Source organism: Castor canadensis, chromosome 5, assembly GCF_047511655.1.
Source record: "Castor canadensis chromosome 5, mCasCan1.hap1v2, whole genome shotgun sequence".
Lineage (NCBI taxonomy): Eukaryota > Metazoa > Chordata > Mammalia > Rodentia > Castoridae > Castor > Castor canadensis.
In genome coordinates, this window is record NC_133390.1 from 718,045 (window position 1) to 745,514 (window position 27,470).

The 27,470-nt window shown below is 45.5% G+C and overlaps 1 protein-coding gene across 9 annotated transcripts in view; it reads right to left on the reverse strand.

Moving 5' to 3' along the window:
- Pcbp3 (poly(rC) binding protein 3) overlaps positions 1-27,470 on the reverse strand; it is a 243,203-nt gene that overhangs the window by 50,069 nt on the left and 165,664 nt on the right. For 8 of the 9 annotated variants that reach the window (XM_074072471.1, XM_074072468.1, XM_074072470.1 and 5 more), the window contains exon 3: positions 24,132-24,251. In XM_074072471.1, coding sequence (XP_073928572.1) covers positions 24,132-24,141 — 10 coding nt within the window. In that variant the 5' untranslated portion in view covers positions 24,142-24,251. Of the gene's footprint in view, positions 1-10,330; positions 10,425-24,131; positions 24,252-27,470 lie in introns of all 9 variants that reach the window. The other variant, XM_074072469.1, reaches the window with a different exon arrangement.

A 27,470-nucleotide genomic window follows, 5' to 3' on the forward strand; every position in this document is an offset into this window, starting at 1 on the left:
TCTTGGAAGGAAGAAAAGAGAATTTCCTTTGGACACATGGTCCCTGAAAATGAAGGAGAGGCTGGGATGAGACAGCCCTTCCCAGCATTAGACGGGTCTGGGAGAGCAGCCAGGAACCCCATTGCTCTTGTCATACCTGTCCGATACTGACAGATGTCTTGAGACCATTGGGGTGGGGCAGGACTGGGCATGCTGGGCCAAGAACAGTTAGAGAGCAATGGTGGAAGCACAGGGAGCCCACCCACTGCCAATGGCAAAGAGCCCTGTGCTTGCTGAGCCTGTGGCTCACTCTACAGTGATGGTGTAGACACAATGGTGCTGCAATCTGAAATAGTGACCTGATGTGTGGCAGATGACGGTGGAAGGTACTGGAATGAGCCAGGGCATTCAGTGCAGAAAGGCCAGCCAAGCAGAGACGCCCAGATCTCCTGGACCCTAGACGGGCAGGGGCTGCTGAGATATCCCTGAACTAGCTCAGGGGCTGACTGGCTTCCTCTCAGAAAGGAAAGTGCTGAGTTGGTGACTTACTTATGATGGGCTGTTTTGGGAACAGCACAGCTTCCTCAGCCTCGGAGGTCCAGGTGCTCCCTAAGTTCACCTGTAGCTTTCCTACAACTTCTTGTTTTGGAACCTGCACACCCCATTGGGACTCTGTGCTTCTCAGATTTCTGGACCCTGAGGGCGCCTCTTCTACTATGGATGTGGTGAGAAGCCAGGAAAAGGAACAACAGCCTAGAGGATATAGTAGGCATAGTGACTGGGCATTTCTATACCAGCAAGTGTTAGAAAATAAAATTTAAAAGAAGGTACCATTTATAAGAACATTAAAAAAAATTCAGAGTTGGGATAAATCTAAAAAAAAAGATATGTAAAACCTCTACGCAAAAAATTAGAAAGTATTATTGAGAGGAATTACAGAAGCCCTGAGAGTAGGGAGATATACATCACTCCTTTACTTAAACACTCAAAACTTTAGTCATTGATTCCTCCAAACTGACCTAGAGACCCACTCCCACAGATAACCTTATTTTAAATGTATATGAAAAATTCATCAGGCCAAGAACAGCCTGTGGAAAAGAACAAAGTGAGAGAGCCACACATACAAAGCTGTGGTGAGTTAGTCCCTGTGCTGGAGGTGTGAGAAGAGATGAGCAGACCATGGAATTCAGATAGTTAGAAACCAGTGCTCACAGACATGGCAAAGCAGGGGATGGTCCTTCCAGGAAATGCTGCTAAGTCACTAAACAGGCAAGAGGAAAATGAGGCTGAGAGAACACTTCCTATGGATCCACACTCTGCTCCATTCCAGGTGGATCCACACAGGGACCGTGCACAGTGCAGCCTTTAAGACAGCATAGGACACCCTCTACAAGTGGGGAGAAGGAGATTCCTTAGGCATAAGATGGAACTAACTGCTCAGAAAAAGGCTGCAATGACGAACCACATCAGAATGAAAATTTTCTGCATCAACAGACATGGCAACTAAGAGAAAAGCAGCCCACAGGGCAGAAGATTATCTGCAATTCATTTAATCACAAGGGGCTCTTATCCAGGGAATATTTCTATGCAGCTCATGGAAAAGAGGCCAGAGCCTTGAACAGCACATCCCAGAAGGGGCTATCCATATGGCTATACTTGGCCCTCTGTATCTGTGGGTTTCAGTTCAACCCATCATGTGTTAAAAGTATTTGGAAAAAAGAGAACTGCATCTATATTGAACACGTACACAGCTTTTGTTTTCTTGTCATTCCATAAATAACATAGTATATCAACTACGTATAAAGCATTCATATTATATTAGGTATTATAATTCATTTAGAGATGGTTTAAAGTACATGGGAAGGTTCCTATAAGGGACTTGAGCATCCACAGATGTTGGTACCTGTACAGAGTCCTGGCACCAACACCCCAGCAAATGTACAGTGATGTCTGTGTATCACAAGGCAGTAAACCTCTTAGTCAAAAAGAAAAGCAAACTCAGGTCACAGCGTGTGTCCTCACGTGCCCACCAGGATACGTGCTACAAAAACGTAACAGGAAGCCCTGGAGAACAGTGGTGCAACTGGGCCGCTCACTTACGACTGGCCTGCATTTCAGCTGGCGTATTAGCTGGGGAAAGCAGGCAATGAGACTGCTTGCTCAGTTCCAACAATGAAGTAGACTATATACATTTGCCAAGACCCAGCAATTCTGGCTTCTGATTAGACAGGTATTCTAATATTCTAAATCCAATGTTAACAAGTAGAACCAGCAATACATGTGGAAACTAATGCTACACAATACCTTTATGGAGTTTGTTCTCAGGGTGGATGGGTAGTGTAGGATCAGGAATTCTACCATATAATCAATACCTTAAAGGAGGAACCTGGTAACCATGCAAACATCAATAAGCAGTGCTTAACATGGAAGGACATCGTCCACTGTGTTCAGGCACAGTCCTCGCCACAGCCCCCCAGGGAAGTGCCAGAGTTACCAGACAGGAAATGGGCACCACCACATGAAGCTCCTTTGTAGATGCTGGAAAAGCACCGAGTACAACTCACAGCGTCACTGACCAAATCAGGCTACATGAAACAGAAGGAAGCACCTTAGGCAGGTAAAGATGACATACTAAGACAAAAGCAATCCCTACGTGCTTGATGTCAAGTTGGAGTCCTTGTTATTTACTGGGAGGGGGTATAGAACACAGAGTTCCAAATTTCAGCTCTTATTGAAACAAAGGGATGCAGGTGGCAACTGAGGCAAAGAAAAATGTGGAATCAGGGGAGACTTTTAGAGAAAACTAACAAAGGACAGGGTGCTGCTTGTTAGCCTGAAGAGCAAGGAGGCTAAGACTAGTTGAACAGGATGTGAAATTTTTAAGGAAAAAAAAAAAAAGAAAACTAATCAGTTATGTCACAAAGGGCTGTGGGCAAGGCCCACCTGGTCTGTGTGGACACTTTACTAGGCCACAGAAGCTGCCCTCAAGGAGTGACCCTGCCCCATGCCTACACCCTCTTTGCCTCATTTGAGATGCATGGGATATGCCAAGTCCTGTGATGAGCACATCAGAGGCAGCTGAGCCAGCAGTCTCATACCTGCTGGGGAAAAATGTTCTTCTTGACCCTTTGGCATGTATCATTCCCTTATTAACATGGTGGCTCAAAATAGGAAACCTAACTTCCTGCTCCAGGGTGTCCTGAGGGCTCTGCTCCAAGACAGCCTCCAGTTCCCTCTAGGTTCCAATAGGAACATTGTCCCTGTAGCAGAAGGCATGGCTATCCTTCCCAGAGTTGCTTAAGAAGGTCACCACAGCTGGGCACAGAAGGCTCACATCTGTAATCCCAGCTATTCAGAAGGCAGAGATCAGGTGGATCAAGGTTCAAGGACAGCCCCAGCAAAAAATCAGCAAGAACCTATCTCAACCAACAAGTTGAGTGAGGTAGTTCATACTTGTAATCTCAGCTATGCAGGAGACAAAGGTAGGAGGACTGTGATCTGAAGCCAGCCCCAGGCAAAAAGTATGACAACTTGTCTGAAAAATAACTAAAGAAAAATGGGCTGGAGGTATGGCTCAAGTGACAGAGCATCTACCTGGGAACCCCAGCACTACTAAAATATAAACAAAAATTTAAAAAAGAAAGAAACAGTTGCCAAAGAAACACAGGGAAGGAAAACCTTCCTTCTGCTGAATCCTGGGCAGAAGGGGGGAAGCCTGACCTGGGATGCTACTTCCCATTGAGTAGGGAAACTGCTGTCAGCGAGGAAGTTGGGCCAGTGGTGGAAAGGAAAGGCTTTGTCTCCTTTCAGTGGTTCAGGTCCCTGCAACACTGTGCCATGGCCAGCTGGGACTGAGGAGTAGCCATTCTGCTCAGTGGTCCCCTGCAGGGCTACTGGCTATTTGGCCCCACCAAGAAGAGGATCTTCCCAGGCAAGTGGCCTCTGTGTGCAGGTGAGCCTCACAAGGCCCAGGGACAGGGCAGCTACCTCTCCAGGGAGCTGGTATGCTGTGCAGCCTTCTGAGACTCCCCACTTCTTGGTAGATTTCTTCAGGGGGTGTGAGAACCTGGTAGATACAGTGGGAGGTGCTTCAGGTGCCCATGGTACTTTTTAAGTGGGAAGACTTCTCTGCCTCTAGAAGGCTCACAGTTAGTTTGACCTACAGCATGATGGGTATGGTGTGAGAAGCAGGAGGACACTGCTGACTGCTGCCTGAACAGCCTATGGACAGGGATGAGAACAGATGCAGTAAGTGCCTGGGCCATGGTCACATGGTAGGTGGTGGGTAGGGCAGACACTCCTTGCAGTCCTAGGCAGCCTGGCTCAGGCTCCCTGTCAGCTGTGCTATGTGCAGGAAGGAACTCAGCACTGCAGACCCAGGGCTCCAGTCAGCCACAGCCACTCCTAGCTGGACTGGTTCTTGAGAGGCTGCAGGTGGCATGGACAGTGGGGCTTGAGGTCACAAGGGCCTCCATGGAAGAGCCATGGTGAGGCAGTAGGGGAGCATAGTTCCCAGCTTCCCTGGGAGGGTATGTGTGGGCTGGCATGTCCCCTGGGCTGCAAGGATTAATGATTTTAAAAGACTCATTTATCAACATAGGCAAAATCATACATCATGATCAGCCTTGACAGTGGAACAAGCTAAAATATACTCAGAGGTCATTTCTTTCAGTGTCTTCATACCTTAATGACATCTCATTATAGCACTACAAATGACAATGTGCTTAAGATTAAATACAATAAAATAGACTTTTCACAAGGATATAAGCTAAAGTAACTAAACCCATTAAGAATCTTTCCAAATGAAAGAAGATAATAGAAATAAAAAACAAGATAAAAAATTGAAATGAAAACAAATGTGAGTAATACATAAAAGGAATAAAAATCAAGGTGATGGATGGAGGTATAACTCAAGCAGTAGAGCACCTGCCTAGCAAATGCAAAGCCTTGAGTTCAAGCCCTAGTACCAACAACAACAAAAAAATAGCGATACAAAGAAAAAAAATGACTAAAGTAGTAAAATAATATATGCAAAATAAGTACCAGAGAACTAAAAAGTAAACAAAAATAAATTCATACAAAAAAAGAAGCAAGGTAGATAAACTAAAAAAAGCTTTGAAAAATCAGACTGAAATGCTACCACTGCAGCGAGCTAACAGTTGACCTGGCTACATTGCTCTGGGAGTGTCTTTGCTGAACACCAGTGAGGATCAGCACCACAGAGCTCAGCTGCTCAGGGGCCCCAAAGATGCACAAAGACTTTTGTGTGGTGACATGAGTGGGAGGCCATGTCGGGTAAGGTGTGGAGGGTGGCCAGGAAACCTCTCCAGGCTGAAGTCCCCTCACCCAGGTCTCCTGGCCACCAAGGACCCACACATGTGTGTGCACACAGGACAGTGTCCTGGAGGCGCCACCTGTACCAGTATGCATGTCAAGAGTGACTGAGGAGGGTAAAGGCAGGTAGGTTTTGTGGGGAGCAGTGGTGGTGACAGTGCCTCTTCCATGCCACACACTGTGCTGAGATTTTCTCACCCACCAGATGATCCCAGGGCACCTGAGGAACCCTGGTGGTATCCAGACTGGGCAGCCTCAGCAGGAGACTGGGGGAGGGTGGCAGGACACCAGGCCTCATGCCTCGTGACTGCACTGAGCTCTCTCGTTCCTCTGCTGGATTAGATTTAATTCCCAGGAAAGCAGCTGCCCAGCAAGGTGCTGTGACTTCAATCCGCTGATGCTCTGCTAATCCCCCAAACCTTGATGGCTCATGTATTTTGCATGGGTTTGGTTTGCTTTTTTAATCTCAGTGTATGTACTGATGCTCCTGAATTCTGTCAGGAAGAACAGAGTTGTGCAAGCTTTGTCAAGCAAGGATGTAGGTGGCCATGTTCTGAAGGAGATCCCACAGGCTCCCTGTCAGTACAAGTGAGGCAGGAAGTCATTACCCATTCTTAGGCTCAGTTGTGGGGCCTCCCCTGTTTCTCCACAGAGCCAGGGAATGGGGTCTTTGGTGACTAGGGGCTATTTGCTGGAAATAAGGCTAATGGTTCTGGAAGCTGGGTCAGGAGCAGACCCAGGGCTCGGCTAGAAGAAAGGCCCTGTCAGAGGCAGGGAGTTTAGAACACAAGGCACCTGGCTAAATCCAGCTGTGCATCCAGTGCTGCGCCCCGCCCCGACTCTGTTCCTGAGCTTAGGCCAGCAGCACCCACCACAGAAAGTCAAGCGCACCTTTCAAAGTCACCTAGACCAGTGGCTTTTCAAGATTTGACTGTCAGAGCAGCAGAGTCCTCTCTGACACCAATCAACAGAACAAAATAAAGAGGTAGTACAATGTCAGCAAAACTGTTCTGACTAGATTCAGCAAGACAGAGCCCACCCAGGGGCAGACACCAGGGGCTCTGAGAATACGGTGACATGGGAGGGGACCCTGGAGCCACATGCTGCACAGTAGAAGAGCTGCTGGCTGCGCCCTAGCCCTGACTTGCATGTTCTGTTACTTGATTTTAGAGCATGGCTACAAGCTAGAGGCCATAAAATGTGAAGTACACACTTAAGTATCACCCAGCACTTTCTGTGCACCACTCATTCCATGCCCAAAGCCACACTTCTGGCCACTGCCAGCTCTCATCCAGCACTGGTCGCTGCCTGACATCAGTGTTCCCTCTGCCTCCTCTGTGCCTATCCTCCTTGATTAAAGTACCTGTTACTGAGATTCATCCATGCTGCTCTATGTGACAGACTTGGGTCCTAGTCATTATCATATCTTACTGCAGAGTAGAACTTCATGTGTGAACAGCATCACAATTGTTTGGCCCCTTCTCCTACTGATGCATCATCCACTTCCAGTTTGGGGCAGGGGAACAAAACAGCTGTACCCTGGGATCCTAGTGGAACTTGCTGCCTTCATTGAAGTTTCATGCATCCTGACTGTGGACATGGAGGGCCTCCCTTTTTTCTCTCATATAAACCATAATGTCACAAATACTTTTAGACACAGATCTCTGTGCATTTAAGAGGGTTTGGTAAGAGGAAAGGTTTGGTTTGGAGGAAAAACTGTGGGTCCAAAAGGTGTTTACATTTAAAACACTGGCAGACATTTGCACCCCACCCAGCCATGGGCATCTAACTCCTGAGGAGATGCCACACACACGACTCCGATTCTTCTTGGCCTGATCACTGCATCTTGGACATCTGTTAGTTCATTTGTATTCAGCATTTCTTAAGAACTGTGCATTTGTCTGGTAGCTAGTTTTGTGCTGATTCCATGGCGTGCTGTGATGCTGCTGCTACTTTCTGGGGTGGTGCAGCCCCCATGAGATGGGCTGGTGCCTGCTCCTGCCTATTCATCTGCACTCTTCTGGAGTATGTGTGGCCTAGGCTGCCCTCCTCAAAAAAAGACTTTTAAAAAATCAACATGATTTCTGTACCTTTAGTGCATTACTCCATCACAAGTACATTTGCATCAGTGTGAGGTAAAATTCTAAATTTAGTGTTTTTGGAACAGATATCTGACTCAACACTACTTATTTACTGGTTTATACATTCCTAGTGATTTAAAAGTCATTTTGGCTACAACAAAACAAAGCAAAACCAGCCTCCCATCTGTCTCCCCTCTATTCCTATCTAAATGTTTGATTTACTCTCTTTGGTGGTGGTTTAGTGTGGTAGTGCATGTCTGGGGGAACAGCAGGGAAGAGAGGATGAGAGGACAGGGAGGGGTGCATGTGGACAAGGGAGTCGGCCTGTCTTCACATCTATAAGATAGGCAGGAAGGCAGAGCATGCATTGGGGGCTGCCCTGTGCAGCCTCAGCCTCTCCAGGACTTGTTCCCGAGCCCCTGTTTGACCCCACCAAGCAGGTCTTCTCCTCCCTGAAACCTTTTGGCCCTGGTTTCTGGCTGGACACGCAACGTGGCTATCGCAGTCCCTTTGCCTCTTCTTACTGCCTCACTGGGTAGCCCTCACAAACTTCTCCCTGTGGATGCCCAAGTCATGGGGTGTTGTGGCCTCTGCCATGTGTTCCTTTCTCCTGTACTGGCCTTGGGCTCCTGAGCCCCAGTGAGTGGGATCACTTTATCTGGGTCCTTCTTTCTGATCTCCCCAACCATGTGAAGTTAGCAGAGGCACAGGTAGGTTCTTTCCTACAGGAGGCCCCGGCTGCTCCCAAATGAAGTAATCTGACTGAGCCTGGAGTACCTTCCAGGCCCGTCTGCTTACATCAGATCTGGCAGACCACTAGACAGCACACCCCATTCTCCTGCTCCCAGTGCCCACTTGAGAGGCTTGTCTTAGCCTAGATAGTTGCCAAAGTCCAGAGTTTCTGACTCAGGCAGTTGGGATGGGGGGAGGTGGGGAAGGAAGCTGAGAATCTGCATCTCCAGAGAGCCCTCATGGGATGGTGGTAGTCTAGGGATCACACCTGGGCAACCAGAAACTCATGATATTTCATGAACATAGCAGCCAAGATGCAGAGAATGAAAACCTGCAGCTCTTCTGACTGACCTGGAATGTCTGGTGCCCACTTCTTCTATCATGGATGGCCCTGCCCACTTTTGGGGACTTACTGACTCCAATCCTAGCACCTGGGCCTATAGATCCTCTGAGTGCTCCTGGCTTCTGAAGCCATCTCTATTGGAGTACAGATGTCTCACGAGAAGGTTTCAGCTATGGGGCTAACCCCAAATCTTCCCCATGCCTCCTTGCATGGTGGCATAATGCTTTACTGAGGCTCCTTGCCTTTCTGAACAGAGCCCTGTAGACTCTTGGAACATGTACTTCCCATGCATGGAGTGTGGTCCACGACACCGTACGCTCAAATCCACCTGTGGCCCTTCAGCTTCCAAATGAGTCTTGGTCCAGGGCAATGAGGACGATGTGCACGAGAAGGGTGTTCTGGTGTCTGAGGACTCTGCTTGCCTATGAGGAACTCAGGGAGGGGCAGGGCAGGACACACATGCAGGTGTTCCAGCCAGTATTAGGGGTCTCTTTTCAAGGAACCTCAGCCACATCCCTGCTGCCTTGCATGGGGCTTTCTCTAGAAGCCAGAGATATTTACAACCACACATATGAGAAGTACTCTCATGCAAACGGTATAAAAATTCCCTTTCCTCGAGATTGGAAAATGGCTAAGAAAACATTCTTCAGAGCATTCTGTGGGACTCACTTGGAGATTGCACTGGCAGAGTGCAAAGTTCTCCCAGGCCTTGCTTTAGGAAGCTATCCCCAAGGGCATAGATAGACTAGGGCTATTCTATTCCACACATTGAGATATAAAACTTTTAGGATCTAAAGTGCTCGTGCTTATTTTTATGATGCTGGCCATACACCCTTGTCCCTGGAGAACACAGATTTGAGGTATTTTATCTCTGAAAGGCAAAAAACTGTTCCCTGATGGGACAGACTCAGGTCAAATACCATTACAACTCTGGTTCTGGCAAACTATCTGGAAGCATTTCCCTAGCAAACACAACAGAAGCGTATCGCCTGAGTGTAGCAACCAGGGCTAGAAACTGCAAATGTGTACATCCTGCCCTTCACTTGAAAAACATGGTCATCAGAACGGTCCTGAAATAACAAACACTTAAGAGCATTTATAGGACAGGCAAAAATGTGAAATTTTGTTGTTATTTATAAGCTGCAAAACTCACATTAGTTTTACAAGCATTTAAAAACTATTATACATTCCACATATGCTTATCACACGGGAATCACGTTCAACAGCCTTCCATACCTAAGAGAACTACTTCCTTCTCAATCTCAATCAAGTTCCAAGAGCACATGTTTTCCATTTATTAATAATCTGTGTGTATGGACTTATTCTGGTATTTGGGTTTCACAGTATTCCTGCCCATGGAAGTGAACAGATCACCCACTCACTTTGGAGTTCATGATCTCCAGCAAAGGCAGGACCAAAGGCGCTTGTTGAGCCAGATGGCACCAGGTCCAGATTCCTAAGGGAAACTGGCATATCCAAGGGTGGGGATTGTATTCCTACTCATATCCAATATCTCCAACTAACAAACATGCATAGGATTCTACAAAGAATGTCACTGTAACAGTAAAGAGCATCATAACTACATCGGTCTTTCAACAGGAACCATATTATTAAAATGCAGGACCTAACATGAACACCAGTAGCCCAACTCCGCTCTTTCATTGTTGAGCAGAGTTCTGTGCACCACTACAACAGTTCCTCAGTATATTCTCCCAACAGTCCCCACACAAGCGAACTCTACCTGCCCTGTCCCACCGTCTGGGTCTCCGAGCTCGCACCCGGGGTCTACTTTCCACATTGTCAGTTTGGGCCAGTTGTCTTATTCCGCTGACTGCTCACCCGGCCGGCAGAATCCCCTTACCTCAGAATAAAGCAGCCCCGTGGGGTCGGGAGGATCGGGTTGGATGTGGGTACCAGACAGATGGCCACTCTCACCGTTTAAAGAAGATGAAATGCTAAAGGAGAAAAATTAGAGTGATGTTTTGTTCTCGACGGAAGGAGGCCACCCATCCCATTGGCCTAGGGTGGGAGCCGCGTGACATGGTCCAGGCACATGTGACCTACTTTTCTCCCAGCTCCCCTCATGCCCTTGGAGGGGCACCCAGCACTCGTGGATGTCATTACAATGGCTCCTGCCCCCAAAAGGGCTGAATGAGCCAGGATGCCTGTGGGACATGTGTGCAGCAGCTCAGCCTACAGTGGGGGCCTCGGCCAGCATTAATCCACAGTGCAGCTCTTTGGACTCAGGCTGTCATTGCTGCTGACAACTGTGACTGTGCACAGCTTCGGCAAGAGGCAGGTCTCCTACCCCTCAACCACTGGGCTGTCCTGGGCTTGGCTGAAGAGGTACTTGAGAGTTTTCTTAGAACTGCATGTGGAGGCTATTTCTTACCAGGACAAGGTGTCTGAAATGGCACAGATGGAAAATTCTCTCTTTCCCCATTTTTAATTCCTTGTAGTGGGTCCCTAGAAGTAAGCCCACACATAAACTCAGAAATGGATGAGCGCGCTATGTCCTAGAGCATGGTTCTGATGTAGGTGGTGATCTGTACAGGTGGAATGCAGTGACCAATCTAAGGCTTCAAGGCTCAGGCACTTGAGACCTGAGAGGAGGGCAGCATGCATACTGGCCACCTATCACTTCTGCCTCTAGGCAGGAGAGAACCCCCTTCCACAGTACCTAGAGCTGGTATGTTACCTTTGTCCTAGCACCTTACACAAAAGTGAGAAGAGATAATGATCAAAACCCAAATGCATGTAAGGAGTCTGAAGCCATCAGGAGCTTCTGGGCTGTGCAGGTCTGTGCACTGCACAAGCTGAAGGAGCTGGTCACTGTGGTCACAGGAGGTACTCAAGGCTTTCTGAAACCCACCAAGGCACAGAGAGAGGAAGTGGAGTCCAGTGGCCTCACAGAATAAATAACATAATCATTGGTTCTCCATTACAGAAAAACAACCTCTAATTAATTGTTCCCCAGAAAGACCAATTTGCCATGAAGGGAGGTCTTCACATTTAAGACTTCTGCCCAGTTAGGATCATTATATCTTTTTAAAGAAAATAGGACCAAACCCATGTTTGTCCTGTTTTTCACACTTACGATTACATACTAAATACTCTATGTTAACATAAAGAGGTTTACATAATGGTATTTCTTTCTATGCATATGACTTTATGCATGGAATAACATGCATGAGATTGTCACTAGTGTGCAATGATTGAACATGCAGGTATTGTGAGTTCTTACATTAAGGAATGCTGTAAAAATTATTACTAAGATTTGGATGTATGCTTCCTCCCCAAATTCATATGTTGAAACTCAGTTCCCATTGTGACAGTGTTGACAGGTGGGGATGTCAGAAGGTGACTAGGCCATGAGGGTTCCACTCTCATGAACCCATTATAATATGCCATACAAAAGTGATCAGGGGAATGAGGTTTCCCAATTGCCATGTGTCCCTTCTTCCATGTGAGGACACAGTGTTTGTCCCTCCAGAGGATGCAGCATTCTAGACACCACATTACAAGCAGTGATGGCCCTCATATAACAGACATGGACAGAATCTGTCAAAGCCTTGATCTTGGACTTCTAAGAACAGTGAGCAATAGGTTTATGCCATTTATATATTACCCAATCTCAGGTATTTTGCTACAGCAGTGGGAATGGGCTGGGGTGGTATCTCTGGGTAGATCTCTTTTTGCTCTCTCTTGTCTCCCTAGAATCTGTATTTATAGCAGTATAATTTCTGGGTCAAAAGATGCATAAGTTACACAGGGTGAGGTGACAGACACCTGTAATCTCAGCAGGAGGATGGTGAGTTAGAGGCCAGTGAGATACACAGTGAGACTCTCTCAAAAAACAAAACAAATAGAAAAAAAGATGCACAAATTTGAAGCTTCTGTTGTTCACAGAGTGACAAGCTGCTCAGCCCGTAGCCCTCATTCCTCTCCTGGTGGGCTGTATCCACCAGGGCAGAAGCTCTGGCAGAGACTTAGATGTTCCTGATGTAGATGTAGATGGCAGTGGCACAGCAGCTCTCAAGCTCAAAGATAAAAAGCTTGGAGAGTAAGTTGACCCAGGTCATCATGAGCCTGGGCTCTTCCCAGCAGGAGCTTGGGAAGACTAGACACTGACCTTGGGTCTGGTTTGGGCAGGTCTTTGGTGCCTCTGACAAATCAGTTTGGTGGGAGGTAAGCCAGAGGTGACGGCAAGAACAGGCATGGAGCACTTGGTGGCCAATGGGAGAAGATGAGTGGTAGCTGCAAGCAGACATGCAGGAAGAGGAGGGAACATGATGATTCAGGAATAGAGAAGGGGACAATGCTGCAGTGGGGAAGGACAGGAAGCAAGTGTGCATGGGGCCCAAGCTCCTGGGATGAAGTGGAGGGGCCAAAGCCTGGGTACCTACTAGAAGATTTAGAGGCAGTGACCCAGCGGAAGGAGGAACACTGAGGAATATGGCACCCAGGAGCCATGCACAATGTGCAGAAAGAGCTGGCCTGGAACTAAGGCTGCTGAGACACACAGAGACAAGGCGGGGGGTGTGGGTGCAGGGCAGATATCCTGAGGGGTCTCTGCTGGGGTTTTAGGGCAGAGGCTGAGTGGCAAGTCATCTGGAAGGGCCAGGAGGGAGGGCCCAACAGCAACACCACAGCTCCCAGAGTCACCCTGGAGGGCAGAGACAGAAGCCTAAGGGAGGGCCCAAAGCAGCCATCTGTGTCAGGGCACACATAAGCCATTGCTGGGTGCTAGCCTAACACTGGGTTGTGCTCTCCACCACCCCTGGTGTCTTCCTTTCCAATCTGTCCCTTGGATAACATCACCAGGTCGATACTCAGTGGAGGGCACTTGCCCTGAAGAAGGAGGAACTGCAAAAAGTACTGGAGATTCTTCTCAGGGAGGTGGTCCCTTCCCCACTTACCCCTATCAGCATATGCTACATGCTGTGGGCCACCAGCCAACCCTCCTCACCTGCTTTGTTTGAACACTAGATGCTCAGGTTGGCTCCCACATGACACGCTTCTCTTTCAGGTTTTGGTTTTGGGTTGTTTGTTTTTCCCTTTCTTCTTACCATAAGGTGCTCCTGGCCCCCTAGCCCTGTGCGTCTTGCCCAGCTCTGCAGCCAGGTGCTCCTCCATGCTGCCTGGTCCCTTTTAATTCTGAGACATTTCAGAAGATAAGGGATAAAAGCCATATGAGGAGCAACCACAAAATGTATGTTTAACACATATAAATAACATTATCTTGGCGTGAAAATATTAAGCAGATTGAGCTACATAATTTAATATTAGCCTATTTACCCCTTGCAAATATGCAGCTTTCAATGTGTAAAATTAAGAACCTCACAGTGTTGCTGTGAAAATCAGAAATGAATTTTAAATTTCAAATTTAGTAAGTATTTCATTATTTTTTTCTCTGAAACCACCAGAGCACATAGGATTCCTAACGGACAGTTGGGAGGTCAGACACAGTGACAGCGAGAGAGGTTCAGGTCAGGCTCCATCATCCGTCCAGGAAGGGAAAGCACCTGTTTTGGCTCCAGCCAGATGTGTCTTTATATCAGCAAACCAGGAGGTCAGACTTGACCTACCATGGCAAGTTCTTTCTAGTACCCATGTCAATAATGACTATTGTGGGCCACGTGTATCATGAGAGCTAGGGAAGGCCATTGTAGGATGGAGCCTCTACAGCTCCAACAGGTGCATAGCCTATGGCTCAGATTCTTTTTCAAATGTCCTTGTGTTAAAGGAAGGGGCTGTCTCTTCCACCCTCTTAGCCAAGCACTTTGCTGTGGTTTGGCAGGTAGATACCAGACCTCTTGGGGCAGGTGTCCCAGTCTCCAGCCACAGCCTATTAGCCTGGAATGCTGGCCCCTGTGCTTTAAGGGTAGGACAGAGGTACAGCCATTCCTGTGCTCCAGTCTGCTGGTTTGCTAGTATGTGTCCCTAAGTGCCCACTCCTGCCTGGAAAAGGCCACAAGGCCTTGAACAAAGGCACTGTGAGGCCTAGAGGGACCAGGTGCATTGGGAGCTTGCCAGTCACACTGACAGCTGCTGTCATGAGGTTCCAACACTGGGGTGAGATGCTACCTGTTACAGCCAGCTTTATCTGGGCAGAGACGAAAAAGCCAGCTCTCTGCCTCACCTGGGAACAGTGAGGTCAGCAGTTATAGACTAGCTGACCCAGAACAAGGGTGGGATGCATCTACGCTCTTCTGATGCTTGGCCATGCTGGGAACCTGCATGGTGCACTCATTCTCTGTGAATTCTCTCTTGCCTTGACCCATAGCTCACTGGCTAGCTCTGCTGCCTGGCTCCACCTGGCCCAGCAAGGCTACTCTGCCATCTGTGGCGCATCTGCTGATGCCAAGGACCACACCACCCCAGATCCTGGTTCCACAGTGCAGTGTCAAGCATTCCTTGCCCACATGAAGTCTGCCTTGTCAGGAGGGTAATATACACAAGTCAGATGAAGAGGGAATGACTGGAGCTGGCAGGACAGGTGTGGCTTGGGGCTTGCATAGGTTCGTAGGAAAACCATAAGGAGGCACTCAAGGACTTGCTAAATTTCATAAGAGATTCCTTCTCCTTCTCCCTCTATAAGTCCCATGCTTTGCACACCTCCTATGTATGTATAAGGTATATTGCACAGAGCATCCTGTCTGCAACAATTCAGACAAGATGCCCTGTGCAGAAGGCAGCATCAGCAATCTCCATGGAGTGAGTGGCAACTCCTGCCTCCAAGGTCCAAGACAAATAAACTCTGCAGACAAGCAGCTCACTCACATTTCTCCCTTGCTCGCTAATTGAAATCACTGCCCATCTTAATTATGAACAGGCCCACAGGTTACAATGGCACACATGTTCCCACTGCCATGCTCTGCTGGTCCCAAATAAACTTAGTGGTCTGGGAGAGTCTCATATGTCATTTAGGTTAGCAAGAGCAAGAGTGAAGGCAGGTGGCAGATGTCCACAAGGTTCCCAGGGGAAAGGCTAGCAATGCCTAGAGGAAGGGTGTAGGGCAGGGCTAAAGGGCAGTGTCTGTGTGTGTGTGTGTGTGTGTGTGTGTGTGTGTGTGTGTGTGTGTGTGTGTGTGTGGCGGGGGGGGACGAGGGCTTAGGAATGGGGCAAGTAGGGAAGCACCAGGGGAGCAAGGTGAGGCCCAACCATCACCCCTGGATTCTCTTCACCAACACCCCAAGAAAGGCCTTGGAGGCCATATATTTCTCTCCATCCCCTTCCAGAGTCTGTTCCAAGTGTGGGTCCCAGAGTGAAAGAGGGGACAGCACTGGGAGTACATGGCTTCTTAGTCACTGGGATGTGTTGGCTTAGTGGTGCTCTTTCATCCCACTATGGGTTTTCTGTCTTCCTGGATTCCACACACTACTTTTGCAGCCATGCCCTGTGCCAACATGGGGTCAGGCACTCAAGACCATCCAGCACTTGCCAGTAGGTGCAGGGCTGACAGACACATGTTCTCTGACCCAGGCAGCACATGATCCTAATTGACAGGATCCAGACTGGTTGGGTAAGGCACAGCTCTGGCCCTCTTTAAATCCCATAGACAGCATTTAAATTTTAGTCTGAGGATCCAGTTGGCCTGGCTGGGTTCAGGCTTAAAGTTCTAGCCAGCTCTGTGTTTGCTGATCTCAAAGTCTTTGCAGCCCTGTCCAGACCTGTGTGTGTGCCTCTCTGTGATGCCCCATCTAGGACTGAGCAGCAGCTATCCTTCCTGCAGCCTAGGTAGGACTTCTGCACTTCCTGGCTCCCTGGTCTCTTTTTCACTCCTAAATCAGAATGTTCCAGTTTTCTTTATCGCACTCTGCCACTTACTTCCCAAGTTGCTCACTTTTGGGATAAAGCAATGGGAAGGCAGAGTGAGGGAAAAGGCATCAGGGGCTCATTCTACCTCTCAAGACTGGGGCTCCACACTGGAGAGTGAGGTTCCTTCCCCCCTCTCTTAGATACTGTAGCTTGTGGTTTCACTATCGTTCCCATGCAGCTGCTTGGGGCCTGTGTGGAGATTCACTCCAATTCTCTGAGCGCCCAAATCCCTTTTCTGTTCCTTGGGCCCTTCCTAATTATTCTCTAGGGGTGCCCCATCCGAATTTGGGGCCAATTTGCAGGTCTGAGTGGAATCCAGTACAGAGGGCTGTATTGGAGGAAGAGATGCTAACCGTCTGGCTGGCTGTCTTCCTTACCCTCTTGCTGTCATTTGCTTCCCAGAATGTTCCTTCCAGGGTTGGCAGCAAGGGGCAGCTTCTTCTATCCTATCCCATCTCACCCCAGTGCCAGAAGCCAATCATTCTTTCTACTGTTCACCTCACGAGAAAGGATTATGACTAACAAAGTACAATCCAAACAGAATTTAGATAAATAGTTCTTCTTACAATAGCATCAAAAGGAACACAATACTTAGGAATAAACTTAACCAATGAGGTACAGGACTTACACACTGAAAACTACAAAATGTTGCTGAAAGAAATTAAAGTACACACAAATGGAAAGATGTCCTATGTCCAAGAATTGGAAGACTTCAAGTTGTTAGATGTTTAGATGTCAATACTACCAAAGCAATCTACAGGTTTTAATTCAATCTCTAAGTCCCAATGATATCTCTTGCATCCCTAAAATTCATATGGAGTCTCAAGAGTCCCCAAACAGCTAAAATAATCTTCAAAAAAAATGTGAAAATCAGAAATGGATTTTAAATGTCAAATTTAGGAAGTATTTCATTATTTTTTCTTGGAAACCACTAGAGCACACAGAACTCTCACTTCCTGACTTCAAACTTAATATAAAGCTACAGTTATCAAATAGTGTGGTGCTGGCATAAAGCCAGACAGATGAATGGAATAAAATAAAGTGTGGTGAAATGATTTTGACAAGAGTGTCAAGAACATTATATGGGGAAAAGCCAATTTCTTTTCTTTTCTTTTTTTTTGAGACAGAGTCTGGCTATGTAGTCCAGGCTGGCCAGGAACTTGCAATCTTTCTGTCTTAGTCTCCTGAGTGCTGGAATTACAAGTATGTGCCACCAGCAAGGAAAATCTTTTCAACAAATGGTGTTGGGAAAACCAGATATCCACATACAAAAGAATGTAGATAGAGCCTTACCCAATACTACATGCAAAATAAACTGTATTGATCAGTGACCTAAACCTAAGAGCCAAGAATATAAAACTCAGAAAAAAAAAAACAATGAAAGTTTCATGATATTGGATTTGGTAATAATTTCTTGGACATAACACCAAAAGAGACATGTAACAAAAGCAAAAATAGGTAAATTAGACTATGTTAAAGTGCAAAATGTCTGTGCATCAACAGACACAGTAGAGTAAAAAGGCAAAACATAGAATGGAAGAAATTATACGAAGCATAATCTTATAAGACTGACACAGACTATATAAAAAAACTCCTATAATACAAGGAAAAAGCCAACAATTCAATTAAGAACTGGACAAAGGACTTGAACAGACATTTCTCCAAAGAAGACATCAAGTGGCCAACAAGCACAAGAAAAGGTGATCAGCATCTTTGCTATGGTTTGGATGTGGTCTATCCCTCAAAGGTCTGTGTTCTAGGAGCTTGGTTCTCAATGTGGCAATGTTAAGAGGTGACTGACCTTCAAGAGGCAGAGCCTAGTGGCAGGTACTGAGTGAGCTATGGGAAGTGTGCCCTTGAAAGGGATTAATGTAGCTCCTGTAGGACCCCAGTCAGTAGTCCCTGGTTGGTCTCTCTTTCTTTCTCTCTCTCTTCCTGTATCATCATGTGATCCCTCCCTCTTACACATACTTTGTCACTGTGATGCCATCCACCATGAGGCCTCACCATAAGAAGCATGTACTGGTGCCATGCCCTTGAACTTCCAGAATTGGGAGCTAAATAACTATCTTTTTAAAATAAAATACCCAGTCTCAAGTATGGCGTTATAGTAGTAGAAAATAGAAACATAAATAAAAACCACAGTGAGATAGTGCTTCATACCTATCAAGATGACTACGCTCCAGAAAACCAAAAATAACAAGTGTTGTTCAGAATGAGAAAACACTGGAATTCTTGTGTACAGTTGGTGGGAATAAAAATTGTGTAGTTATTCTTCAAAAAATTTGTAAAAAGAACTACATATGATTCAGCAATTCTACTTCCATGTATATAATCCCCAAATTGAGAGAAGGTCTTGAAGACCTATTTCTATACTGATGTTCATAATAGCATTATTCACAATAGCCAAGAGGTGGAAGTGACCCTAGTGTCTATCAATGGATGAGTGGATAAACAAAATGTTGGCCTTGATACATGAAATGGGGTATTTTTAGCTATAAAAAGACTGAGGGAAACAAAGACTAGTGGCTCACACCTGTAATCCTAGCTACTCAGGAATAGGAGGATCGAGATTCAAAGCCAGCCTGGGGAAACAGTTTGTGAGACCCTACCTTGAAAATACCCAATATAAAAAAAAGGGCTGGTGCAGTGGCTCAAGTGGTAGAGTGCTTGCCTAGCAAGCATGAGGCCCTGAGTTCAACCCCCATACATCAAAACCAAACAAACAGAGAGTGAAAACATTGGATATATGCTGTAGCATGGATGAACCTTAAGGACACGATGTTAAGTGAAGTAAAAAGAAAACTAACATATAAGCCCACCTCTATGAGGGATCAGGAATGGTCAAATTCATAGACAGAAAGAATGGTGGTGGCAGGGGCTGGAGACTTGTTTAATGGGGACAGAGTCTCAGTTTTACAAAATGAAGATTTTGGAGATGGGTGGTAGTGACGAATGCACAACAATGTAAATGGATTTAATGCCACTTAACTGATGCTACATTCTAAGTTATGTATAATCAAAAATAAAAGTGAATGTTAACAAAGGATTCACAGCAGCATAAAGCAGGGCATGAAGTGTTTTGTTTGAGCTTTGCAAGTCTAGAGTCTAACCCCTATACTACATGACCAGCATAGCCTCTCTGGCCTCAAGCTGCTGTAAAACAAGGCAGCTTGACCTCAACCTTCTGTGTTCCAGTTTCAAAAGGTTGTTTTTTAGTTTTCTTCAGTTTGACTGCTTTAAAATCTTTTTCTTAACCTCATGCACAGAGAGCTGACATGTTGACTGCTTGGGTGGCACTGGGGTTTGAATTCAGGATCTCACACTTGGCTAGGCAGGTGCTCTGCCACCAGCCTGAGGGCTGATATGCTGAGCTTCTTGCATTCAGTTTATGGTGCTTCAGCCTCACTGCTTCCAGAGGACATACACTGTCCTTGTCATACCTTGCAATTCTCTCACCAGCTCATTCTTCCACCCAGCTGCTGCTGCCTCAGAAACTCTCTACAATGTTTAATGCATGACTTCTACTGTTACATATTTTTGTGAAATATATGAGTATTGGGTTTTCTTTTCTTTTTTTGGTGATACTAGGATTTGAACTCAGGGCCTTGCACTTGCTAGGCAGGCACTCTACTACTTGAGCTATACCCTCAACCCAAGTATTTGGTTTTCTATACATGCTTTTAACTAATAAAAATAGAATGGTTCAAAATCACTAATATTTCTTGGATGTTTAACTCAGCATGTTGCTTTAAGATTCATGTGTGCCTTGTCTGTCTAGCTGTTCTGTGGCATGCTTTCATGTTTCCTGTCTCCTGTCTTCCAGGAAGTGACACTGAGATATCTTCCATGACTGCATTCACAGGACCAAATGAGGTGTGTGGTGTATGTGGGGTGTGTGAGAGAGTATGTGAGTGAGTGTGAATGAGTGTGTGAGCATGTGAGACTGTGAGTAAATGTGAGTGCATGACTGAGAGAGTGAGTGTGTGAGAGTAACAGTGAGTGTGAGTATGTGAGAGTGTGAGTGTATGAGAGTGTTGTGAGAATGTGAGAGTATGAGTGTGTGAGTGTGTGACAGTGAGTGTGGTGTGTGGTCCCTTGGGAACTTCATGTGGAGTCTACAGAAGCATATGTTGGCCTGGCCTCCAGCATACAATGCTGCTGGGTCTGCGTGCTCCACCAGCACTTAATTCGACAGTCTACTTGGCACAAAGTGGTATCACATCATGTATTTTTCATTGCTCTGACTAGGAGTTTGAACATCTCCATATCAGACTTTTGAATTTCTCTTCTGTAAATTGTCATCCCAATCCTTTGCCATTTTTTTCTGTCAAAGTTACAGTGCATACTGGTTTTCTATTGCTGATGTTACAAATCACCACGAATTTAGTGACTTGAAACAACACAAATTGATTATCTTATCTTATAATTTTGGAAGCCAGAAGCCTGGAATAGATCTCTCTGGGCTACACTCCAGATTCACAGGGCTTCGTTCCCTCTGAGGGCCCTGGGAATCTCTTCAAGTGCCCAGAGACCCCCATAGCCCTTATCTCTTGGCCTCTTCCTCCACCTTCAAAGCCAGCAGCTCAACATCTTCGGGTCTGCCTCTGACATTCTGTCCCTGCTTCCACATTAAAGGGCCCATGCAGTTACAGAGGCCCATGGGATCATCTTCTGCAGAGGCCAAGAGGGGAGCAGCTTTAAAGTCATCTGTGACCTCAGCCCTACCACTTGAGGGGACAGTCACAACTCTAGGGATTAGGATGAGGGTGTTTGGGGCTGTATTCTGCCCCCATTAGAATGGGAACTCACTTAGAGTTCTATATATGCTCCAGATTTTGATACTGTGTTGATTTCCAACTTCCCATGCATTTTCTCCTTTTTCCCATTTTTAAATTAACTTTAGAATCCTTCCTTGAAATCTTTAGTTTGGTGTAATCCAACTTAACCATCTTGTCATATCATTTTTGGTTTTGAAGTTTTATTTATGAATTCCTTTTTTGCCCCCAATAATGAAGGCGTTTCCCTAATTTTTCTCCTACTAAGTCAATGGTGTTTACCTTTTACATTTACATCTTTGTCCGATTTGATGCAAAGAGCACACTGTTTTGTGACTCTGACTCTATGTGATGTCTGACTGTTTGGGAAGCCAGGCTTCCAGCTTCATGCTTCTCTAATGCCAACAAATGTCTTAAATCTTTGGTAGCCTTTAGACCCTCAGATGGCCTCTAAAGGTATACTGAATTCTTGAAAATCCACCTGGAATTTTTTATTGGGTATGTTAATTGTACAAAGGGGCTTCCTGGTGATAATTTTCATACGTGCGTATAATGTACTTTGATCAAATTCACCTGCTCTATTACTCTTTCTTATCCCTCCTTCTTTTTAAAAATAATTTAATGGACCTCATTATTCTATTTTCATACACATGTATGAATTACTTTAATTATATTCAACCTGACTTCACTCTCTCCTTTCATCCTCTCTCCTCTGGCTGGTTCCCACCCCTATAAACAGTCCCCGCCTTATAATCATGACATTTTTTTTTCTTTTTAAAGGTCTAGAGTCTACATATGAGAGAACATGTGATCTTTGTCTTTCTCAGCCTGGCTTATTTCACTTAACATGATGATTTCCAGTTCCTTTCATTTTCCACAAATGACTTAATTTCATTCTTCTCTCTGTCAGAGTAATACTCCAGTATGTGGGGTGTGTGTGTGTGTGTGTGTGTGTGTATGTGTGTGTGTGTGTGTGTGTATAAACACATTTTCTCTATCCATTCATCAGTTGATGGACACCTTGACTGATTCCATAGTTTGGCTGTTGTGAATAGTGCTGCTGTAAACATGGGTGTGTTCCACCTAGAATTTTGATTTGAAATTACACTGTGCTTATGAGCTGAGCAAGGAGAACTGTCACACTTACATCATTAACATATTCACAATGAAGTACAAAATCTCTTTCTTTTGTTCATGTCACCCAAGTCCTTTATTAGAGCATAAATTTTAGCTACAGAGCTCTGAGCATTCTCACTTAGGTTAAGTTTTGCATACTCTACGAATTCCAATGTCACTGTGGACTGCACTGCATTTTTAAAGACTACCCATTTTTATATGTGATCTTGCATTCTGAAAACCTGCTCAGTTACTCTATTTGTTGCAGCAGTTTGCACTCTCCTGGATTTTCTAGAGCACATTATCATACTGTCCACGAATATTGCCAGTGCATTTCTTCCCTTCAAATACTGCCTCTGATCCCTGCAAGTCTGCTATGTAAAACTTGGCAGTGGCAGCATCACCTGGCATTGTTGTTGGTCTTACAGTAAATGCACCTAACGTTCTCTATAGTACTATGCATGTGCTGGGGTTTTGTGTGAGCGCTTCCAAGTTTAGGAAGTTTTCCTCTACTCCTGGTTTGTTAACACCTCCTTCCAATAACAGTATTAAACATCATCACTATTCTGCATTGAGTTAATCATGCTATTTTTCCCTACTAATCTATTAAAGTAGTAATTTCTACTGATATATGTATATGTTTTCATGGTTTTTGCAGTACTGGGGCTTGAACTCAGGGTCTTCACCTTGAGCCACTCCACCAGTCCTATTTTTGCGAAAGGTTTTCGAGATAGGGTCTCACGAACTATTTGCTCAGGTTGGCTTCAAACTGCGATCCTCCTGATCTTCGCCTCCTGAGTAGCTAGGATTACAGGCACGAGCCACCAGCTTTTTGGCTCTGTTAATTTTCTCTGCTTTTGTGTTCTCTATTTCACTGGTTTCTGCCCTAGAAACCCCACCCCTACCCTCGCTCTCTTTCTTCCTGTGGTACTACGGATTGAACCCAGGGACTTGTGCATGTTAGACGAGTGCTCTAGCACTTGAGCCATACCCCCATTCCCTTTCTATTATTATTTCCTGCCTCTTTGTATCATGGGGTTCGCTCTCTTCCCTCTTTCCAAACTGGAGTTTATGCTAGCATTTTAATTTTTCCTGTTTCTTACAGTGTTTATAATTACAAATGTCCCAAGCACTGCTTTAGTGTGTCACATTAATGTAGAGAAGTGCTGTTTCACAACCACTCAGCTCTAAAAGCCCTTGATTTCTCTTTTGATTGCACTTGCAGTGAAGAGTTTTTATAACATCATTATATGAGCTATTCCTCTGTTACTAATTTCAGTACAGTTGCCTTGTGGGTGGAGGCACACCTATAAAACACCCTCCAGCTTTGTACATTTTCTGTGTGCAGAGGTTAAGCATGTTGACAGTACATCCTCACTTGTGACATTGCTCAAGTCACTGACTATTGGCGGTTCTGCAGTGTGCTAGAGCCTCCAGGTACAGTAATCCTCAGACAACTCCCTCGCAGTTCTATCACTGCAAGTTTGTGATAATAGCCTGAGTCACTGGTACTGATGAAACACTGCAAGAACACTCAAATCTTGATGCTGCCCTGCCTTAGGATGTCAGGACTCACTCTTTCTAGAGACACTTGTGATGACTTTCAGTGCTCCAGCACAGCCTTCTGTTCCTCATTCCTGAAAACTGCACTTTGCTCCTGATTCCCCATTTCCCCATGTTATTTCCATGGGAAGGGCACAAGCCCATATGGGTAGTCAACACACTGGGCCTGAAGGTATACAACAATGACCAGCCAAGACTGCTGGAATAGGGAATCTCTGCTTCTCCAATGTTATGCACAACAGAACCTCAGGGCCCATCGTGGACTGAAGCAGGGAGAACACAAGACTATAGAACTTCCAACATACGCACTCTTCTAGGGTGAGCTCAGTCCCGCTGTCGCATCCCTGGTGAGCAGCAAGCAGAAGGGACTTCACAGCAACTCACCTTCCCCCATAGGCAGGCTCTGCAGTTCAGATCAGGTCCATAGATACAAATGCTGAGTCTCACTGTGGCTCAGAGCATCATCACTCTGTAGTGGACCTGGCTTGTCTGGAGACCACCTACCTGAAACACAGAAACACAGGGACATGTGAGCGCCCAGCTACATGACCTCATTTTAAGACTGGGCCTCCATAGACAGGCTTCTGGCATTGCACAGAGCAGGACACACTTCTGAAGAATTCACGGCTGTGGGGATGTGATGTGCGCCAGCAAAGCTGACTCAGGGCACTGGCTGCTGCCACTGAGAGGCATCCATTTCACAACAGGAGATCTTTTGGCAAACCTGTCTAAATGTTCTACTTATACTAGTTAGTATATTAATCTGTAAATACACTGATTTCAAAATGCCATTTATTAAATTACACGTTAAGTACTGCTGCTTTTCCACTTTCACAGACAGTAAAATAATACCTTACAATTTCCATTTGCCATTTCACCCACTGGAGCACCTTCTGCACCATCTAGTGCATGTCCCAGAGTGCCTCTTTTTACCTCGGCCTACACTTTTGACTTTTTACCTTCTGAATTCAGTTTTGGTGGCAACCCTGGAAATTTGACTCCCAGTTATGAGTACTCATTTCATACCATTATCTTCCTGGTTGTGTTTGTTAATCTATTCTGTGGGTGCATACTCACATGGCCTCCTCAAATGACTAAGATGGGCATTATAAACAACCTCTGCAGGAGCATCTGACACTGAAATGGTGAGATCACAGCACCAACAGTAAGCAGAGCCTGTGCTGAGCATCTCTGCGGCTCCCTGAGCCAGCCAGGCAGCCAGTGACCAAGCTGCCAAGGCTGTTTTCAGCTTGGTTATCTTACCTGCACCACAGCATGAGGTTTAAAACTAAACGAACAGGAAAACACTAAACATGCAAGGAGATTCCATGATGATGAGGTTGAGTGAGAACCTCCCTCTTTCACAGGGCCCATACCTGGGAAGGCTGCTGTGTAAGTGCAGCACAGGGATTAAAGGACTGGGCCAAAGTGTAGAGCTGGGCCCTGAAGCTCATGCTTGGGATATACCAGAACCACTGAAATGCACACTTAAAAGAATGAACCTCCTGGTATGTGAAGTTGGGTGTGGCAGCACATGCCTGTAATCCTAGCACTGAGGAGGTAGAAGCAGGAAGATTGAGAGTTCAAGGTCAGCCTGGACTGTCTATTCTTGTTCTCACTCTAGAGACAGCTTGCTTTCAGTCTATTAAAATGTATTCTGTTGTCATTTTTATTATATTTTAATAAATTTTGCTATCCATTTTTACTATAAAAAATGGCTGGTGATGTGGCTCTGTGGTATAGTGCTCACCTAGCATATAAGGGAAGGGAAGAAAGGAAAAGGGAAAGGGAAAGGGAAGAGGATGGAGATTTAGTGGGGAGGACAGACTGGACAGTGGGACCTCTTGTTCCTTGTCCAGGGGGCTCTCAGAACTCTAGCAGCCAAGATGATTTTCTCAAATGAAGAAAACTGAGAATTCACCTGCCAATAAAGTATGAGGTAAGAGAAAGAACCCACAGGTCAATCCCTTGAAGATGCCACAGTTAATCCTGTGTGATGAGGTGGCAGTGTAAACTTCAGAAAGAGGGGAGCACTACAGAGTCCTAGCAGCGGCACAATGCAAGCAGTATCCATATCCACCTCAAGAAGAGAGAGGATCCCTCCCAAAAGCCAAAGAATGAGAACAGATTGACTTTAGGGTCAAAGCACTAACTGCTGAGAGCTCAAAAGGAAAGGCGAGGTGTGCAAGAGATCAGAAGTGAAGTCTTGGGATAGAGATGCTCAGAAGAGATGAGAAGATGGAAGAGGGAGGTAGGGCTTCATGCCATGGGAGAAAAGAGAAGGAAGTGCAGGCAGAATGGACAGAAATACCACAGAAATAAAGAACCAAGACATCAGAAGATTTGCTGATTTAATCTCCTTAGAAGGGCTGTTTATTTTTTTTAAGCTGCATTTTGCTGAGCAGCAGGAAAGGATACTCCTGGACAGAGAAACCTGGTAAGTCCCTTGACACACTTCCCCAGTCAGAGACACTTGTCACTATCTGTGCAGGGAGTGCTGTTCTTTAAAGCAGGTAGGAAGAAGGCTCGGCACATTTCCTGGGGAAAATGGGCTTCTCAACATGAAGTCCATTAGGGCCGGTGAGAGGAAACAAAGCGAAAACAAACCTTTCAGCTGGTGAAATCACCCCCTAGCCACAAAGCCAGAAGAACTATTAAGCATTCCAGGGCATACTAAAATTTTAACAGCAGTACAGATGTGAGAGACACCAGAAACGGAAGAACTAAGTATCAAGGATGCAAATGAATCATTAAAAGAACAAAACAGGAAGCTGTGGAATGAGAATGAACCACAAAAGAAGTTAAAGAGAAGGATGAAATCAGCCTGGAAATGAGGACTGTTACAAAGGGCCAAAGGAGAATAAATTGAATGGGAAAGGCACCAAAACAACAGGAGAAAATGAGACAAGCCAGGTGAAAGCCATCAGAGAGAAGCTGCTAGATCAGAGGCCAGAAAAGAACCAAAGATATATTGGAGTTCCACAAAAAGCAGAAGTCTGATGCAGAACTAGTGCTTAAAATTAAACCCTGTAAGTGTTTTCAGAAAAAATACTCTATGAACTGAGAAGACTCTTCAAGCACTGGAGTGCACTGAGCCCTGACAGTAGCCTGAGAGGCACATCAAGTAAGTCACAGAGACAAGGAAGATTCCCTGAACTGCAGGTGAAAGAAGCAGACCATGTCAGTTCCTGACACAGCATACAACACAGGGTAGAGTGGAAAATGCCTTCATTGACTCCAGTAAAAACGAATTGGGACTTTATATCAGACACTCCTTCAAAATTAGAGCTTTAAATATCCAAGAACTCAAGCAGTGCTGTATTTACAAGCACTTAATGTGAAGTCTCCTAAAATATAAGGACAAGAGACAATAGGGAAATATAGCACAACCAAGAATAGTAAATGTTTGTTGATCAAAGACTATAACAAAAAGTAAGGAAAAGGATGGAAGAGGAGTGCGAGGATGATTTCTTAGGGGTGCTGTTCTGAAGAAGTAAATACAATAAATAAATAGAGGAAAAAGGTAGAGTAAGTTTATTGATTGGGCTATAGGAACTAGGTGGGAGACAAGAACACAGTTGAAGCTAATAGACCAAATAATGAGGTCAAAGGAAAAATAAGGACTAGGGCACTATGAAAGATATTATTATTGTCAGTCACTGAGTCTGTTGGTTTGGAATCTACAGATTCAACCAACCATGGACTGAAAATACTCAGAAGAAA